Genomic DNA, 18,991 nt, shown 5'->3' with positions numbered 1-18,991 from the left:
CACAGTCGAAGGAAAGAACTGACTCCATAAAACTGACTAATCTCCATGTGCATGCTGTGGTGTCCCCTCATCGTGCACTCAGTAATAATAATAATAATAATAATAATAATAATAATAATAATAATAATAATAATAATACATAGAACTCCTTCCACAATGCATGAGACTTTCTCTTGATCCGTGTTCCTTACTGTTTAACATAGGCTGTACAAGTACCATGCCATTTTTCCCACTGACTAGGTCTGAAGCTGTATGAATTCCCCCCTCGCCTCTCTTTAAATACTGATAAAGCCAAGCATCAGTTTTTCTTTTTGTTTCCTCTTTCATGTATGACGTCTTCACATGGTTTAGCCCTTTGACATGGCACTGTCTTCTCTAGGGATTCCAAGTACCGTGCCATGAAGTTGCACCGCCTTCTCCAGGGGTGCCAAGAGAGGCTTTGTTGCCTAGTGGTCATTGGTTTCTGTATTCAACCTTTTGTAAATAAAATCTCCAGCCATGAAATGGCCAAAACCAAAACATTTTATCCCGTTTTATATTTTAGCAAAAATCAAGCTTAGTATTTTTCCTAGGATTATGCCTTCTGTACCTTTTGTTTTGCTTTTGTTTGTTTTGTTTTGTTTTTTGAGACAGGGTTTGTCTGTGTGGCTCTGGCTGGCCTGGAACTCTCTCTGTAGACAAGGCTAGGCTCGAACTCACAGAGACCCTGCTTGGCTATGAGTTCCCTGCTCTTCTGTCTGTACCCATCTCAGTACCCTTGTTCTAGCTGCTCCAGCCTTACAGGGGCTGCTCATGTTGGGGGATTGTTTTTACTCTTTGTTTGCTTGTTGGCTTGTAGGGGGACTCTTCCTCTTCCAGTGTGGCTTTAACGACAACCTGTGTAATTCTGTGAAATAGGTTTTTTTAAGAGTTTATGTCAGCATTATCTTCTCTTATACAAGACTGTTTGTTTTTTTAATGAAAATTTTTTTTCACTTATCTTTCAAACTTTTTGGGTACTATTTTAGTATTTGTTCCTTTTGAAAATTTTCATGCATTTTATTAAGATGTAATTACATCAGTTTCTTCTTCTCTTTCCTCCTCTCAACCCCTCCTAAGCTGAGCTGACATCCTCTTCTGGCCTCTGTGGATATCTGCCCACATGGGTGCACACACAGAGATTAGGAAAGCATACAAATTATCTAGAAGTAAAGAATAAGGGCAGGGTCACAGAGGACAGAGGACTTGTAGAGATGAGCGCTGCAGTGTAGAGAGTAGAAAAAGAGAGAACAGAGAATAGTTCCCAGAATATATTTTGTGTCAAGATGGCATGTGTCTCAGGTTGGCCTGGAACTCACTCTGAATGGAACAATGGCCATGAACTTCCCAACCTCCTGCATCTTCCTCCTGAGTGTTGGCATTGCAGGTGTGAGTTCCCATTCCTGACTTATGGCTTTCCTGAAGTAAAACAAGCGCTCCATCCCCAGCCCCAGTTCCTAAGGATTTGTTGGTTTGTTTGTTTTGTTTTGTTTTTTGGATAGCTCTATCCATAGTCCTGACATTGACGAAAGAGCAGAGTAAAAAGAAGCCAGAGATGAAGTCTAGCGTGAGGACATGCTATGGAGAGGCACAGTAACTGGACATTGGTATTGGTACTGTTGCAGGTCTAAGCTGGCTACCAGACTCACAGATCAAGTACGCTGCAATCTGATTCTGTAGAAAACACAAGATCAAAGGCAAGCACACTGGGAGGCCAACAGGCAGCCAAGCACACAAGTTCTTTCCCCTCTCCACAGAAACAGACTGTGTAGTGCGGTCACAGGCTGTGTAGATACGGTGTACAGGTGTTACCTCAGGACAAAGAAACCTAGCCTCTAATCCCGGATGATCTTCCCACCATTCTAGCCATGCTCCCCCAAGGCCTGCAAGCTCCTCAGCACTTCCCATCTTAGCACAGTTCTCTCCAGCCAATGACGTAGACACAGATTCCTACAGTTGTCATTAATATTCTCCCGAAAATTAGTGGCGTCGAGGACATTCTCAGACAAGCTGGCCTCAGTTCTGGCCCGATCTGACCTTACAAACACATGCATGTGAAATTCACCACGGAGGTGTGAACCAGATTTCGTGTTACTGTGGTAAATGACCTGTGATCAGTAAGAAAGATTTTGGCTCCTGGTTTCCAGAGGGTTCAGTCTGTGGTACGTGCCTTAATTGATTCTGGGCCTGTGGTAAGATCATCACGTGGCAGACTACTTACCTCCTTGCCTCAAGGCTGACAAGAAGCAGAGAGAGAGAGAGAGAGAGAGAGAGAGAGAGAGAGAGAATGAATAACCTTTAAAGGAATGTCCCTAATGACCTGTATCTTCTAGGTCCCACCCCCTGAGATGTCTGTCATTTTCTGAAATGACAGCTGGGGACCAAATATTCAACACAGTTGCGACGGGGGCTCATTTCATATTCAAACCACAGCAAAAATCGTGTTTGGGGATGAGAGTTTGTTGCATTACTTAGAAGCCATGTGACTTTGACAAATGAAACAGGCTCTCTGAGTGTTAATGTCATCTTTAGGGTGGCTTTGTCTATCACGGTACGGGGACCCTGGAACTCTCGCTATAACAAGGAGTAAAAAGGCACCTTATAGATAGCAGGTTCTCAATAAATCTTTCAATCCTGTGTCTGTGCCCTTGAGAGGATAGACGATCTGATGCCAGCTATGGAGTGAGGGCTGAAACTCAGCCTCCTGAGGGTGAAGTAGGAGGTTCTTCGTACTCCTCTCTGCATGCCTAAGAGGACTAGACAAGCAATGTCTGGGGTTTTCACTTTTCCATCTCCCAAATCGCCCAAATAGTTAACTTCTTTTCCAAAAACAAAACAACAACAAACAGACAAACAAAAACAAAACCCAGGCAAACACACAGATTCTAGCCCAGTAAGAAGCTGTATACTGAAATTTAAAATGCCTTACTGTAAGCACTTGGTTCGGATGACTAATACGGAGAACCCTCAGTTGATAAGTGACTTTGGTCTCATTTAGGAACTGACGAGAAAACCCTCATCAGCATCCTGACAGAGAGGTCGAATGCACAGCGACAGCTGATTGCCAAGGAGTATCAAGCGACGTATGAACAGGTACCGCCCTGAAGAGACAATCACCCGAGTCTCGGGTCTTCCTCTGTGGGGCACTCGCAGATCTTTGGGTTCAGACTGAGTGTGGCAGAAGACGCCATGTGCATCCACTCGAGAACCCAACCTCTCAGTCTTGGTTTTGCGTTTCACCATTGCAGTGGCTTTGGGGCGTCTGTGTCTTCACTGTGGAATGAAAAAGTCACCTTAGAGCAGCGGTTCTCAAACTGCAGGCTGTTTAGGGTCAAATGAGCCTTTCACAGGGGTCACATAGCAGATATCCCGCTCACAACTTACTTACACTGCAGTTGTGAAGTAGAAATGAAAATAATTTTAGGGTTGAGGATCACCAAACACGAGGAACTGTATGGAAGGGTTGCAAAAATGGTTCCAAGCCATTGGTGAATCCCCTCCCTACAGGATACTTGGCCTAAAAGGGAGATTTAGTTTTGTTTTGTTTTTTATTTTTTGGGACAGGGTCTCATGTAGCCCAGACCAGCCTGGAACTTACAAGTAGATGGAGATTATCTTCAACTTCTGATCCTCCATTGTTCAACTGTCAAGTGTTGGAATTACAGCCGGGAGTCACTAGGCATGGGTTATGTGATACTGGGGAACCAAACCCCGGTCTTTCTGAGTGCTAGACAAATACTCTCCCACCTGAGACACGACCCCAGCCTGAATAGAGACCTTCTGATGGCCCCACGTCAGACTCGGGGTGGAGGGTGTTCCAGATGTTAGAGATCATCCTCCAGGATGGAGGATAGCCCTCCCACAAAGAGCTACCAGAACAGCTGTCTGGCAAAGTCTGCCTTAGATAATCTTTAGTTTCTATTTTAATTTTAAAATAGTTATGTAAGCACAGGCTCAGTAAATTCAACAGATGGAAACCAACTAAGTATCCAAAAATAAATACCTAAGAACAATTCTGCCAGCTGGGCAGTGGTGGCACACGCCTTTAATCCCAGAACTCAAGAGGCAGAGGCGGACAGATCTCTGTGAGTTCAAAGTCACCCTGGTCTACACAGAGAGTTCCAATGCAGGCTCCCAAAGGTATACAGAGAAACCCTGTCTCAGAGCAGAACAAAACAAAAAAGGAACAGTACTGCCACACAATTGGTTTGTTGTCTATTTGTTGAGTAGTCTTGTCTCTGCCGGACAGTAGGAGAGGCAGTTCGTCCCTTCTCTTGTGGAGCTAGCATCCTATTGGAAACATGATAAGTTAGTCATTGGCAAGTGTGATAAAGATAAAAATGGGATGATGAGGGTAACTGGTAACTGGCTCCCGTGACGGGGTGAGGAAGCTGCCATTACGATGCTGCTGCCTAGCTGGCCGCGAGGACAATCGGTGCTGTGTATATATAGACGTGTGTCGCTGTGCCTGACTGTTTGTCTTTGTGGATTTTCAGATGGGATTTTACCATGTTGCCAGTCTGGTCCTGAGCACTTGTATTAAAATAATCCTCCCACCTCAGCATCTCTCCTACCCAGTGCTAAGACTACTGCATGCCACTCGGCTTGGTTTTATCTCTAAGAGTCGGTGCATAGTCTTGGTTTTATTCTACAGTTGGGAGCCATTGGAAGTATGTAAGCAGGGGGATAATATAACCCAATGTTTAGTCTTAAAAGATTACTTGGGGACCTGGAGGTTTAGCTTAATGGTAGAATGCTTGCCTGGCACTTCTGAGGCTCTTTGTTGCATCCCCAGAATTACAAAGAAGATGGAAAGGTTGTTCGGGATGCTGTGGGTCATGGATTATGGAAAGGAAGGAGTAAAACACAGAGCAGTCAGGCTGTTAACTATCACAGACATCACCCGAGAATGATCTCCGGTCCCCCCAGGCGTTAAAGCTCTTTTTCAGACACCCTTTATCACACACTAATATACTATACAGTAAAATTGAATTTCATCTTGAATACTTTCATTTTCCTGTTAGGGTAACATCTTAGACATAAGCATTACTTCGCGGCTACCTTTAAATGTCTAGCATTGATTAAGTACCCTTGATCATGTATTCAAATGAATAAATTGTCAGCATCTGGGCAAAAACCCCTGACATATAGGTTGTTGATCCAGATGGCTCATTGGCCTTTCAGAGCACTGTAAAATGGGAAGGAAGAATCAACAGAGGCGAAGGGCAACAGCCATTTCTCACTGGGTGATGGAATGAGAGTGTGTGGGATAAGATTTCTTTGCCCTTAGGTGAAGGACAGATGATAGCAGTATTCAGCATTTATTTATTTATTGTTGTTGTTTTCCGAGACAGGGTTTCTCTGTAGCTTTGAAGCGTGTCCTGTAACTAGCTCTTGTAGACCAGGCTAGCCTTGAACTCACAGAGATCCACCTGCCTCTGCCTTCTGAGTTCTGGGATTAAAGGCATGTGCCACCACCTCCCGGCTCAGAATTCAGCATTTGAAGAGAAAAAAATCTCCGCTGTAGTTACAGGAGATCGGGTAGTCCTTGGCTCCATCTCACCACCCCACTGTGTCTGTGGAGGGCAGCTTTATCATCAGAACTGCCCGAGAGGCTGCTGGCTGCCAGGCCTGAAATCAAATTGTTCCATGTCACTCCTTTTAATATTGGAAATAGGAACCATGTCCCTGCCCTGAGGTGTGGGGGAGGGGGGGCAGACTCTTATGTAATATGTGGAGGCAGTGCCAAAGGACACTAGAATCCTGCATGGAATGCTCCAGGATCCATTAAAGGAGACTGACCAGCCACTGTCCTCCCCTTTCTTTGTGGAGCCCAGTGGGGTCTTTGAGAAGCAAGGTACTCAGGAACAGTTTACCAGAGAGAGCCCTCTTTCGGCCTCCCTTACCGTCCTTTGGAGAGCACCAAGGACCTAGGAAATGCATTCATTCCATTTTCCTAGTTATCAGGTATTATTTTAATCATGCATATGCGTGGCTCGGTGTGGCCATTTGGTCCATGTGTACTGTGTGTGGTATACTTAGAGGAACAGCATTTTAATGTGCAGTCCCAAACTCTGGTGCACTTGCCAGGCTTCCTTTGGGCTTTGCAAATGTCTGTGTAAAGCAGGACATGGTGGAGACGTCATAAAATGAAGATTAGTGACCATCGAGATGTTCTCAGCATTCCTGCAATTCCCTATGGAGGGGCATGCTGCCGCTTGATTTTTATACTTGCGTTTCCCTTTCCCTGGGTGGCTGTTGAGAAAGAGAAAAGAACATATTTCATGATTTTCTCCTTGGGGTTATTATTTTAGGAGCTGAAAGATGACTTGAAGGGTGACCTCTCTGGCCACTTTGAGCACATCATGGTGGCTCTTGTGACTGCACCAGCCCTGTTCGATGCAAAGCAACTGAAGAAATCCATGAAGGTACAAGCCCTTAACAAACTAAACAAACTGTTGCTCCACTGATTCCACTGACATAATAATTAGGGAACTCTTGGGGCACTCACTTGAGACTTAGTGGGCTTGGATGGCATTTATGACTGTGCTCTAAGGGATGGGGTAATTATTGGGAGCTCTGTGCAGTCCAGAGCCCGAATGTCCTGGGCTGTGAGGAGAGTTGCATTTCTTTTCTTTTCTTTCTTTCTTTCTTTCTTTTTTTCTTTTTAACTAAATATTCAGTCTTTTTTATTTTTCTTTCATCGAACATAAATGTCATCATTCATCCGTCACTTGGGCCCTATGATTTTTATTGTTGTTAGCCCCTTGCTTTCCTTGACCCTTCAGAACCCCAGCCTTTCACCACGTCCACATGAGCTCTGCTCTAAAGTCTACTGCAAGCGGCCGTCTCCATCCACGGTTTCCACTCTGCTGTGACCGCCTGCACCTCTTGATTATACTGTATCAGTACCCTAAGAAGGTGCCTTCAGCTCCACCTCTGTCCATTTGAAGCTATTCTCTATGGGACGGGCAAAATTGCTTTTATAAAGATGTTTTAAAGCGAGGCGATGTCATTCATCACCCTAAATCTCCAGTGAACACTTAAAACCCAGACTTCTTATTACGTTCATCACCCAAGCCTGCATCTTGTCTACCTGCGATTCTTTTAAAAGCCCTGCCAGCCAGCATTCCCCGGAGAAACAGAGCCATGAGGCAGACATTTATATTAAGAAATTTACTGTAAGGCACTGGGTATACCTTGTGAGTTTGGGTGTAAGGACTAGACTGTGCAGGGCAGGTGGTCAGGGAAGGTGGGATCCCTCAGCAGTCTCTGAAGCTGCTGCCTATGGGGACAGCCCCTTCTACAAGGAAGCCTTGGCTTGCCCTTAAGGGCTGTTAGCAGAATGAATAGGGCCAAGTCAGAACGCAGAGTGTCTGAAGTGCATCCCACTTAAAATCAATGGACTTTATTCATAAAATACCTCGACAGCAGCACACAGATTAGCATCTGTCCTGATAACTAGGGACTGTAGCCTGACCAAGCTGCCACATAAAACTGAGTGAGCAGTGAACCCTGTTTGTAGATTACCACAGGGCCCCTTGCAGAAGAACCTTCTATTTCTCTTATTGCCACCTAAAAACGTTCTCTTCTTTTTTTAAAGGAACATTTCTTTGTCTTTTTTTTCCCATATAACTAAGATGTGAGTCTTTATCATGCTAAGGGAACCTTACAAGCTGTAGTCTCTATTTCTTATTCTACATCAAAGTCTGAGATAAAGTAGATGGGAAATGAAGGGAAAGGGGTCCAGGTATGAACATGGTCCAGATTCTGGCCTCCCATCCTCAAGAAGAGGGTCCTTGCTTTCTTCTGGAAGGCGTATGAGCATCTGAGAAGCAGGTGGCCAGCTGGAAGCTGATATGCAGGTTTTCTGTGAGAAATGCCTGTGAAGGATAAAGAGAGACAGCAGGGAAAACAAGTGAGCCTTAAGTCTGCACTGAGGGTCTGACCCCTGGGGAGAGCCCCAGCACACGGCCCATCTCTGAGAAGGTAGGGCAGGCAGCAATGGCGTAGGAGAGGAGGTCCATGCTGAACAGGAACAGTCCAGCTCTGGTACCTCACCCACATCTGCTCGGTCAGTTACCAGGAGCAACAAGTCTTTGTCATGAACTCTAGGGCTGACCCAAAGGTGTGGCAATTGGAGATGGTTAGCAAATAGTACCTGTTGCAGTAGACACTCCTGAAGTGAAACGTGAGCATTGTCTGTTAATGGCTTCCACGTGGGGAGAGCTTAGCAGCTGTGATTCTTTTGGCTAGATTCACTGACCTGTATTGGAAAATGGTCTTTTTGGTTAAGAGAAAATCAACAGTAAGGACTGTGGACTGAAAATGGTGACAGTACCGGTATCAAAACCCTTTGGGCTTGGGCTCGCCCATCTTAGCCCCTGGATACATCTTGGCTAAAGTTGGCAACCATAGTCAACTATTGAAGGAAGGGAGGGAGGGAGGGAGGGAGGGAGGGAGGGAGGGAGGGAGGGAGGGATACAGAAGGTTATAGCTTCTCTGTAAGGATGCTCCTAGTCCTCGTCTACAGTTATTCTGCATATTTTACCTTAGTCAGAATTTAGTTGTATGAATGATTCTGGTGGCAGGCACCCTGGCCAGAACTGGATCTCTGTTTGTAAATTTCACTGGCTTTATTTGATCACATCCCACTGCAACAACGTACAGTGTGAGTAAGCGACCTTGATATAAACAAGGCTTAGAGGTAACTTAGAGGGCTCCAAGTCAGCAAGGCTCATGACACACGTTTACTGGAGATCTGAAAGCTTCTGTGGTTGAGAAGGCTGGGACATGCTGACCAGCCCTGCCCAGAGGTGCAAGGATGAGGGCAATCACAACTGCTGTGGAGCCCTTTCTATACAGAGAGCTACATGGGATTAGTAGGCGGAACCTATTAGGCCATCGTGTCTGATCGCTAATGACACAGGTGTCTTCCTCTATGTAGAATCATTTGACTCCTTTTCACACTGGAGTAGGGCACACTTGATGTGGGTTTACTCCAGATGAGTTTTTGTTTTAATTCTAAGATGCATGGAAAAGTCAGAAAACCACTGAAGAGCAATACGAGATCTTACATCGATTTACTCAGAACTGCTCTTTCATCTGTACAAAATAAGATATTAAGGCTGAAAAGCATGAAATTAAGTTTTTTAAGTGTTTTAAAATTTAGATTTCTTTTTCCTTGTTAGGGAACTGGGACTGATGAAGATGCCTTGATTGAAATCTTAACCACCAGGACAAGCCGGCAGATGAAGGAGATCTCACAGGCCTATTATACAGGTGACCTTGTCTTCTTCTTGCCTTTACCACTGATTGCACATGTGTGAGCCAAGTTACTGCTCCTAGCATCTCGCCTATTGTAAAGCATCTTGAGAAGGCCAGAGATAGGGAAAGAGATGCGTGTTCTGAGAAGGCCATGGAAAGAGATGTGTGTTCTGAGAAGGCCATGGAAAGAGATGTGTATTCTGAGAAGGCCATGGAAAGAGATGTGTGTTCTGATGTGAACTGTGCATTTCCAGGGAAGGTTAGAATATGATCTGCCACATCACATCCTGCATTTACAGCAGTATCGCTTCAGAGGACTTTGTCCTCAGCAGCCACTTCACTGAATCAACCATTTTCATCAATATTAGAGTTTCGAGTCATCGTATACTTCTTCTGTAAGTTAAAAACCACTCAGAATCATGATTTTTGGTATGGGAAATTTGGTAAGCCATTTAGAGGACGTGCTGAGCATTTAGGTTCAATATAATTGGTTGAAGTCCTAAAAGTCTGTGTAAAAATCAGGTCCTCACATTGTAATTCTGCCTCTACTCAAAGGTAGTATGAGAACCTCGGTCACCTCCCATCAACTCAGTCACAAGCTCAGACGTTCCCAGGCCACGCATGTGTCTAACCAGTGGCCTACAAATCCAGGGTTCTCCCTGTCCATTCAGGTTTAGTAGCTCACTAAAAGTCACCCTGAACTCTGGAAAGTACCGTCCTCCCAATGACAGTGGTGTTATGACGGAAGTGAGTCATGGCCAGCCAAATGACAAGAAACACAGAGGGGTCTGAGAGGCTCCACTAGAAACCTTCCACCCTTGGCATATTGACAGCACTCACCACCCACATGCTCACTTGAACACTGGGAGCCATTGGTTTTAATCAGAGTTTGTTACTCGAATGTGATTGGTTGAATCATTGTCCATGTGATTGAGCTCAGCCTATAGGCTTCCCTCAGAGGTTGAGATGACTATGTCATGTGACTCAAAGCCTTTCTAATCCTACTGCTTTCTATTCTCAGTTATCTTGTTAGTAAAACTCAGAAGAATAACGTTAATAAGAGACTCAGTTACCAGAGGAAAGTGAGGATTTGTCCCAAGAACGAAGGACCAAAGAGCAACTCAATTACACAACAGCCCCATAGAATTCTCTAAGTACCATGATGGTGCCAGGCTTTCTAAACTTGTGTTTATAAGAGGTTCACTTTTGCTGTAAGAGAAGCCCACAAAAACGGGAATCCTGGACCCGATGGGGATTAGAAAGGTTATTTTGGGAAATTATTAAATGACAGGTACTTCAACTATAGGTGACTAATTTGTTATTGATGCACTAATTAGAGACCAATCAGAAAAAAAAAACCCACAAACAACACTAGGTATTTTAACAGAGAGAGTTTATCAGAGATAATTGCATCCCTACTTTTGAAAAACAGAAAAAAAAAAACAGAAATAGAAGACAGAGGGTAATATAACAAATACTTCCAGAGATAAGGACTCCATGGCAAAGAAGTTGGGCTTAATTGAAATTGTAAATTTGGGAGGACGGTACCACCTGTCTGGTTTTGGTACCCCAGGAACTCAGAAGACAAGCGTAAGGAAGAACTCAGATTTCCAGGAAGAGGACCCCACCTGTCCGAAGCTGGTGCCTCTGTGATGTTGCACACAGCTTGCTGCAGAGGCCATGGCTGCCTCTCAGGGTGGCACTAACAGCAAAGGCAGGCGGGAAACACACATTTCTTCCTCTCCCTGCCCACTGGTCTCCCTTCACTCCCAGCCATCAGGGAAACAACAGGAAGCACGTGAATTTGAAGTAGATGCGAGAACTGGCTAATAATAGGCACAGGCGGGTACATAATTAGTGCTTACGATGCTTAAGTGTTTGGCCTGGTAAGATGACTTCAGTGGGTAAACACACATTCTTCCAAGCCTGGAAATGTAGTTTTAATTCCAGGGACTCACGGTAGGAGAGAACTTATTCCAAAAGTTCTGCCATAAATGGTCCATGTATGTGCATGCGTATCACACACACACACACACACACACACACACGCACGCACGCACGCACGCACGTCTAATAAAGAGTATAAAGGTTTTATGGAGTCCTATAATGGGAAATGGAAAAAGTGACCCACGCATATAAATCTATTACAGGAGGTCATCACCTTAGCTTTCATAAAAGTAACAAGCTCTCTCATCAACGAAATGACACAATAGTCTAAATAAACAGCTAACAACTTTCCCCAGTATTCTGTAGTTACTGGTGTGTGAAAGAACACGGATCAGGGATCCAGAACTCTTATGTTCTAGCTCAAACCCCTTCCTAATGCAACACCATCTGCACTCTTACCCTGCTATCTGAGTTAGGGTTTCTATTGCTGTGAAGAGATACCATGACCACGGCAACTCTGATAAAGGAAAACATTTAATTGGGGTGATTCACTTACAGTTCAGAGATTTAGCCTGTTATTGTCATGGTGGGAAACAAGGCAGCGTGCAGGCAGAATAGTGCTAGAGAGGTAGCTGAGAGGTCTCACATCTTCACTCACAGGCAACAGGAAGTGGTCTGTCTCACTGGACGTGGCTTGAGCATATATGAAACTGCAAAGCCCGCCTCCACAATGACACACTTCCTCCAACAAGACCATATCTGCCCCAACAAGGCCACACCTCCTAGTAGTACCACTCCCTATGGGGGCCGTTTTCTTTCAAACAACCACAGCTGTTATGCCTCAAAGTGCATGAGGCACTTTCAACTGTATTGGAATTGTTTTTGAATGTTTCTTTTATTTCTTTTTATCATAATTATTGGTACCTATTGGTTGTACATATTAATGAGTATGATTGTGACGTTTCCATACATTTGTGTGTTGAACAGTGACCGTGTTCACCCTTCCTCCATCTACTACCTTCATTTTCATTTTTATTTGTTGGGACTTTGTTTTGTTTTGTGTAGTGATATTTCACTTGTATTTTAATAAATAAAGCCTGCCTGAAGATCAGAGTAAAACAGCCCCACTGGTCAGCTTTACAGACCAGGCAGTGGTGACACACACCTTTAATCTCAGTAGCCATATTAGTTTGCCATAGAAGCCAGTGGTAATGGTGCACACCTTTAATCCCAGCCCTTGAGAGGAATGTTAGACAGGAGAAGACAGCTCTTCTCAGTGTTTGCCTCTCAGAGCACACAGCAGAAACAAATCACCGCTGGAGCAATGCCTGCACCACACACTCCCACACTAGCAGAGTACCAGGACGCCAAACAGAAAGAATACTCCGTCACAGCGCTCCACTGATACCTGGTCCTGCGCTCTAATGTGTAGAAGCCTTTTCTGTTTCTCATGACTAAATCTCATTCTTGTTTGGTTTCAGTGTATAAGAAGAGTCTCGGAGATGACATTAGTTCTGAAACATCTGGTGACTTCCGGAAAGCTCTGCTGACTCTGGCAGATGTAAGGTTTTACCTTTTATTATTTACCTTCCCCAATAAGCCACAAGCTCAGAAATCATTTTCAGGAAGTTAACAAAACCGAATAGAGTGAGTTTTCCATTTTCCCGTGAAATGATTCGTTCACATCACATTTGCATTGCCAACATCAATAACAGATTTAACGGAGATCACAAAAGCTGATCTGGTGACATAAGTACAACAAAAAGTCTTGGTTGGGTCAGATCTATCTGTAGATTAGCCATGATTCCACTGAGATTCACAGCATGCTGTCCTGATGTGCCACCCACAAAAACTCGTAATTGCTCATTTTCAGCGTGTTTGCACCTTTAAAACATGTAGATTTCCCTCTGGATCCTAAAGAATACTTATTTTGTTTAAATTAACTGTAAAGACATAGAAGAACTGTTCTCAGAGATGGGTAGTAAATCCAGAAACAAAGTATCTGTTTCAGGGCTTTGTCCCTGTGACCTTGGAAAAGACAGATGTGAGCAGAGGGGGCCTTGATTCACTTTACTTGGAAGGTTCATGATTTTAGTAGTAAAGACGGGACCTTCCGGGGCACTGTCACAGGTAAAGGGACTTGCCGATGACTGGCAGCCAGGGTTCCATCCCTTGAGCCCACGGAAAAGTGGGTAGAGAGGGAATCACCTCTATAGGGTAGTCTCTGACCTCTACACTTGCACTGTGCCTCCCTGCAAACACATAGCAATCAATAGTCTATATATTTGAAAGATGCTGAAGTTGGGGCTAGAGAAATGGCTCAGCAGTTAAGAGTAGTGACTGCTCTTCAGAGGACCAAGGTTGGAGTTTCAACACTCACGTGTTGGCTCACAATCACCTGTAATTCCAGTCCCAGGGGATCCTGTTCCCTCTTCAGGCATGTGTGTATGGGCACAGACATGCATATGGTGCCCGAACACACATGCAGGCTAAACACCCATACACATAAAAACCAAGATGGTAAAATCAAGGATGAGACATATTCCCGGGCTCGTGTAAGAGAGACCATGATTGAAGCCCTGTCTCGCTGATTTCTTGCAGCTGATTTACACAGCGCCCAATGTGTGAGCAAGTCCCCCGTGGCTCAACATGGCGGCTGAAGCAGCACTTGCCAAAGTGAGGTATCATGCAGCTTGGAAATAATTCACCCTCATTATAGCTTGAGGTGTTTTAACTGCTGCAAACCTCGGGAAGGTTGAATCCACAGACCCGAACAGATGAAAGGCCGTGGCAGACAAGGTCTAGGCCCTGCACATCTCCATGTGTGATATGAGCTCACCCGCAGTAAGCAGGAGTAAGAGAGCTCCAGGGCTGGTTCGACATCAAACAGAACAGGACCCTCCCGCGGCCTAATGGCTTTCTCTACCTGCACGAGTCCCCTGAAGCTTTAAGGAATTCGTGTTCGTGCCTGTGAAATTACACTTCAGATAGCGTTAACCCCTTAAGGTGTTCTGAAGGTTAAGAGAGAGTAAGTGAGGTGCTGAGTGCATAGAAGGGGATTCGCCCTTTGGGATTTACTCAAATGGTCCGTGGACTTTAACAAATGTATGAATGGACCGGCTGTTGCCGTCTTGCACAGAATGGATCCACTGCTTCAGGAAGTCTGTCTTCTGCCTGTTTCTGTCGCCTTCTCCTCTCCACAGGAAGTACTCATCTTTTCTGCTTCTAGTTGGCCTCTTGCATAGTGTCCAGTAGTTGATGTCATTTCTTACGAAGCCTTTCCAGACCAGCTCCCAACACTTAGCAGACCCACCTATGATAGCTGGGGTTTACTTATTTTGAACGAGTGAATTGCCCAAGCACATAGCAAACAAAAATAAAAGAATAAATCAAAAGTAGCAGCAGAAAGACAGAAAAACATCAAATTGGGCACTCAACATCCAGCAGAAACCACTGAAGCATCCCACTGAAGAGAGTAACAAAAGGTAACCCTGTCAAATTGATGATTACAGAGATTTGGCAGAAGTCAAATGGGAAAAGCCGGTTGAAACAACCAGCTCGAATTCTGGGATGAGAGTCCTGGGCCCCATTCCAAGCAAAAGAACAATCATCAGGCAGCAAATAGACTATTACCATCTAGCACAGTGCTTCTCAACCTGAGGATCGTGACCCCTTTGGGGTTGCATATCAGCTATTTCCATTATGGCTCATAACAGTAGCAAAATTACAGTTATGAAACAACAACAAAATAATTTTATGGTTGTGAGTCACTACACCGCGAGGAACTGCTGAGGGTGTCAGCATTAGGCTGGTTGAGAACCACTGAGCTAGCGCAAAGGACTGGGGATAAGAAAAGTTCCTGGCAGGGCAGAGTGTTCTCCACAGTGAGCTTCAGCCTCCTCTTTCCCACTGTGGACATCGTAATATTATGGGATAGGCAATAGTCACCTTTGGATGGAGATAGCACACGTTTTAGTTATTCTCAAAAACAAGATGTTTTAGCGCCTTTAGTTATTTGCTGGTTTTCCTCTCTGCGTTAAAGAGTCAGGGGGTCAGCCTGACCCAGGACAGGGGTGTTGGGAGGACACGTGACATAAACATGCTTGAGCCTGAACATGGAGAATCAGTGTTGTTTCCAGAGCCAACTTCTCAGTGACCTCAAACAGCAAATGGCAGTTTACCCGTATAATGGATATTGCATTTTCTTTTGCAACCGACCAGCTTGTGTCTAATTTTACCAAAGAGTACTTTGTTGTATAAACTATTTATCAGTTGAAAGATGACTTGGTTGCTTCCAACTTTTGTCAATTATAAACAGTTAAATATTTATATGCAAGCTTTTGTGTGGACGTGTGTCCAGCTTGCTTAGGTGAATGTCAAGGAGCACATTTGCTGGACCATACTGTAAGGACATACCCAGCAATGTAAGAAACTGCTGGATGGTCTCTCAAAGCGCATGTGACACCTTACGTCTCCACTAGCAACGAACACAGAGCTCCTGTTGCTTCCGCTCTTCCCCAGCGTTTGGTGTGGTCGGTGTCTGGAGTTTAACCATACTAGTAGATCCTGTGTTAGTCCCCAGGGACAGGATGAAAAGTACTTCCATATACTTTTCTGCTGTTTATACATTTTCTTCGGTGAGATGTCCCCTTGGATCTTTTATTCTCTTTTAAATTGGGCTGTTTGTTATTATTTTTTTTACTGGGCCTCTAAAGTTCTTTATATATTTTGAGTATTAGTCTTTTATCAGATATGTTTTGTAAATATTTTCTGTCCGTGCCTTGTCTTTCCATCCTAACACCTTTGAGCTTCCAGAGGAGACGGAGGCCCTAGACTGTGTGCCTGCTATGCTGACTATCAGTGGCAGAGACAGATCTGCAGCCAAGGGTGCCCGATGCGTCTCTGCTACATGTTTACATTTTTTAAAAAAAAAAAATGAACTGCTAGTTTGAGTTCTGTGCCCTTAAAGGATTGACCTTGTTTTTTTTTTTTGTTTTGTTTGTTTGTTTGTTTTTAATCATTCCTGATGGTTTAGGGTAGAAGAGATGAAAGTCTGAAAGTGGATGAACATCTGGCCAAAAAAGATGCCCAGGTTAGTAACAGCCAGGAGAATGTCTCTTTTACACACACTGTTGATGGCTTCTGCAAAAGATGGCACTGCCCAGGCCTGTCCTCTCTCGTCCATCTAAGTCAAATCCTGGTGACAAGTGTCATCCAGCCCAGCCTCTGCCAGCTACTATGGTGGTGACCACCCACCACTGCCACCACCGCCACCACCAGGTCCTGCATTTGACCTTCAGATTTGAAGTCTGGATCCTAGGGGGTTTTATTGGTCTCTGAAGTCAAGTCAAGTAAAATCCCCACTCTTCCCCTTCCATCCCCTTGAAAAGAGAAAGACGTGCATTTGTGATGACATGCCAGGTTTCTTCCATCTGTCCAGATCCTCTATAATGCCGGTGAGAACAAATGGGGCACGGATGAAGACAAATTCACCGAGATCCTGTGTCTACGGAGCTTCCCTCAGCTGAAACTAAGTACGACTCAAGTCTCTTGCTCTACGTTGTTTGTCCAGCTGTCTTTGCAGTTTACGTAGAAACCTCTTAGGAAACCAAATGGAGAAGTTGCGTTTTAACTGAAGGCAGTACCAACATTCTCTTTCGTTTTGCCCTGAAGACTGAGTAGGTTGCCTACCCTGTGAGTAGCAATAGATGAGAATGGAGACGAGAGAGGCTATCCTGCTGAGAGCAGCAAGGCTGGTTACCAAACTCCTACCCTATCTCTGCCAGCTCCGCCATCTTCTGAAAAAGTCAGGCATTGAAAGGGAGTTTTATTGGTTGATTAATGGTAATGAGAGAGGGTTTGGTGGATGGATTAATGGTGATGACAGTGGCTTCTCTGGTATGAATGGAAATCAGTGGGAGGGAGAACCAGCTCTTCTTTCTGGACCAGTGACTGGGTCCCACCCTCTCCCTCATGTGTCTCCCTGAGCTGTTCTGGAAGCACGGAGCTCCATTTAGTGTGACCGTATTATGGCAATGGCTTCCCTGTTTACAGAACAGCAGTGCAGGACTAACCTGATGCTGGACTGAGAAAATAGAAGGCTTTTGCTGCGACTTTTAATTCTGAAATTGTACTTCTTTAAGTTCAACAGTGATTTTTGGGGAAATAATGGTGCAATATTACTAAGGTCGTGGTTTGAAAAACAGAGATAGAGTGACTCCTGTATCTCTTAGCAATTTTTTTTTCAAAATGTATTGAAGGACCCACACCTTTAATCCTACCAGAGACAGGATTTCTGCAAGTTCCAGGCCAGCTAGGGCTACATAAGTAAGACTCCCATCTCAAAGCAAAACAAAAAACATCAACAAAAACCTTCTTGGAAAAAAATGTACTTGACTTAGGAACTCTTGCTGTACACTAGATCACATATGTACAGGTTTTACTTAAAACAAATACGGATCAAGAAATTTGAATTGCTTCTGGTCAGTGGGAAGTTGGCCATAGTGCCTTAGAGACTGATTTCCTCAGCACAAGAAATCCAAACCCTCCCAGACAGGGCTAGAAGATGACTCCTCTGGTAAAGGTGTTTGCCATCATGAAGGTGGCCCTTGAGTTTGGTCCCTGGATCCCATGTCATGGGAGGAGAAACTCAACTCCTAAAAGTTGTTCTCCGACCTCCACACATGTATATATATATGCGTGCATGCATGTGTGTGTTCACGTGTGTGCTCACATGTGCGCGTGCACACACACATCATAAAATTAATATTAAATGTTTTAAGAAATCTTCCCAGTCAACTTTTTTCATCATGTGAAGCACATCTGACCTCTGGCCACCGCATTGGTTCCTGGGGGTGCTATAATTTTAAAACAGAGAAGTTATTTGTCGCAGAACATTTCAGACTGTTTTAACTGCTTCAAGCTGGAGGGGACGGGAGAAGACTGAAGAAATGGCCTAAGGAGTTCAGCCTTCACCGTGTTCAACTTTTAACGGCTGAGCTTCTGAACTTGCTGGTTCATCTGCTGCATCTTGCCATTTTAAACGTAAAATATATTCATGTGTGGCCCTCTGGGATGCTTTAAATATTTTTATGGTGCTCCTTTTTAGCATTTGATGAGTACAGAAATATTAGCCAGAAGGACATTGAGGACAGCATTAAAGGAGAATTATCTGGGCATTTTGAAGACCTGCTGCTGGCCATAGGTAAGCCCTCGAGTGCTAATATATGACATTGTTTCTCCTTCTTTGAAGTCAGTGTCAAGGTGAGCTAATTTTAAGCATCCTAACTGATCCGTCTCTGTGCTGTACAACCCCCAGCGGTCTACGGTAAAAACCGCTATCTCAACAAATATTGCTAAATAATACATGGAAAAGTTACGTACTTGCTTCCCACCTTGCCTTTTAAATCTGTATTGGCTTGTTATCCTGTCTAGATTATACTCTCTTGAAAGCTGAATATTACATGCTACTGGCATTTTTATTGAGCCTTGTTGAAACCGAGCCCTAATCAATTTGGTATCCTAGTGTATGTGGTTAAGTCTGGAAGACATCAATTTCCTTCCAGACTGGAGACAAGGTCAGAGCTATAGATCTCTTCCTCTTTGGTTGAGGAATCAGGCTGAATCCATGCCCATAAAGACACATTCACTAATGAGTGGTCGGAAATGCTGCTGTATGCGCGGTAAGGTCTCACAGTTTGTCCCCCCAGGCACTAAGAGAGCACCTCAAAAGAAAGGTGAGATCAAAGGACAAGGCCCTACTCAAAGACAGCAGCATTCTTGATCTCTTCCGTGAAACGGTACCCGGGATTCTTCCTCC

General features: G+C 44.4%; 1 protein-coding gene across 1 annotated transcript in view; it reads left to right on the top strand.

Annotated features, from left to right (window-relative positions):
* Positions 1-18,991, top strand: part of Anxa3 (annexin A3) — a 47,966-nt gene that overhangs the window by 21,973 nt on the left and 7,002 nt on the right. The window contains exons 4-10 of the mRNA XM_075942951.1: positions 3,017-3,111; positions 6,333-6,446; positions 9,210-9,300; positions 12,654-12,733; positions 16,208-16,264; positions 16,613-16,706; positions 18,281-18,376. Coding sequence (XP_075799066.1) covers positions 3,017-3,111; positions 6,333-6,446; positions 9,210-9,300; positions 12,654-12,733; positions 16,208-16,264; positions 16,613-16,706; positions 18,281-18,376 — 627 coding nt within the window. The remainder of the gene's footprint in view (positions 1-3,016; positions 3,112-6,332; positions 6,447-9,209; positions 9,301-12,653; positions 12,734-16,207; positions 16,265-16,612; positions 16,707-18,280; positions 18,377-18,991) is intronic.

This window comes from Microtus pennsylvanicus, chromosome 12 (genome assembly GCF_037038515.1).
Source record: "Microtus pennsylvanicus isolate mMicPen1 chromosome 12, mMicPen1.hap1, whole genome shotgun sequence".
Lineage (NCBI taxonomy): Eukaryota > Metazoa > Chordata > Mammalia > Rodentia > Cricetidae > Microtus > Microtus pennsylvanicus.
The sequence above is the reverse complement of the archived record's forward strand: the minus strand, read 5'-3'. Positions and strand labels throughout refer to the sequence as shown.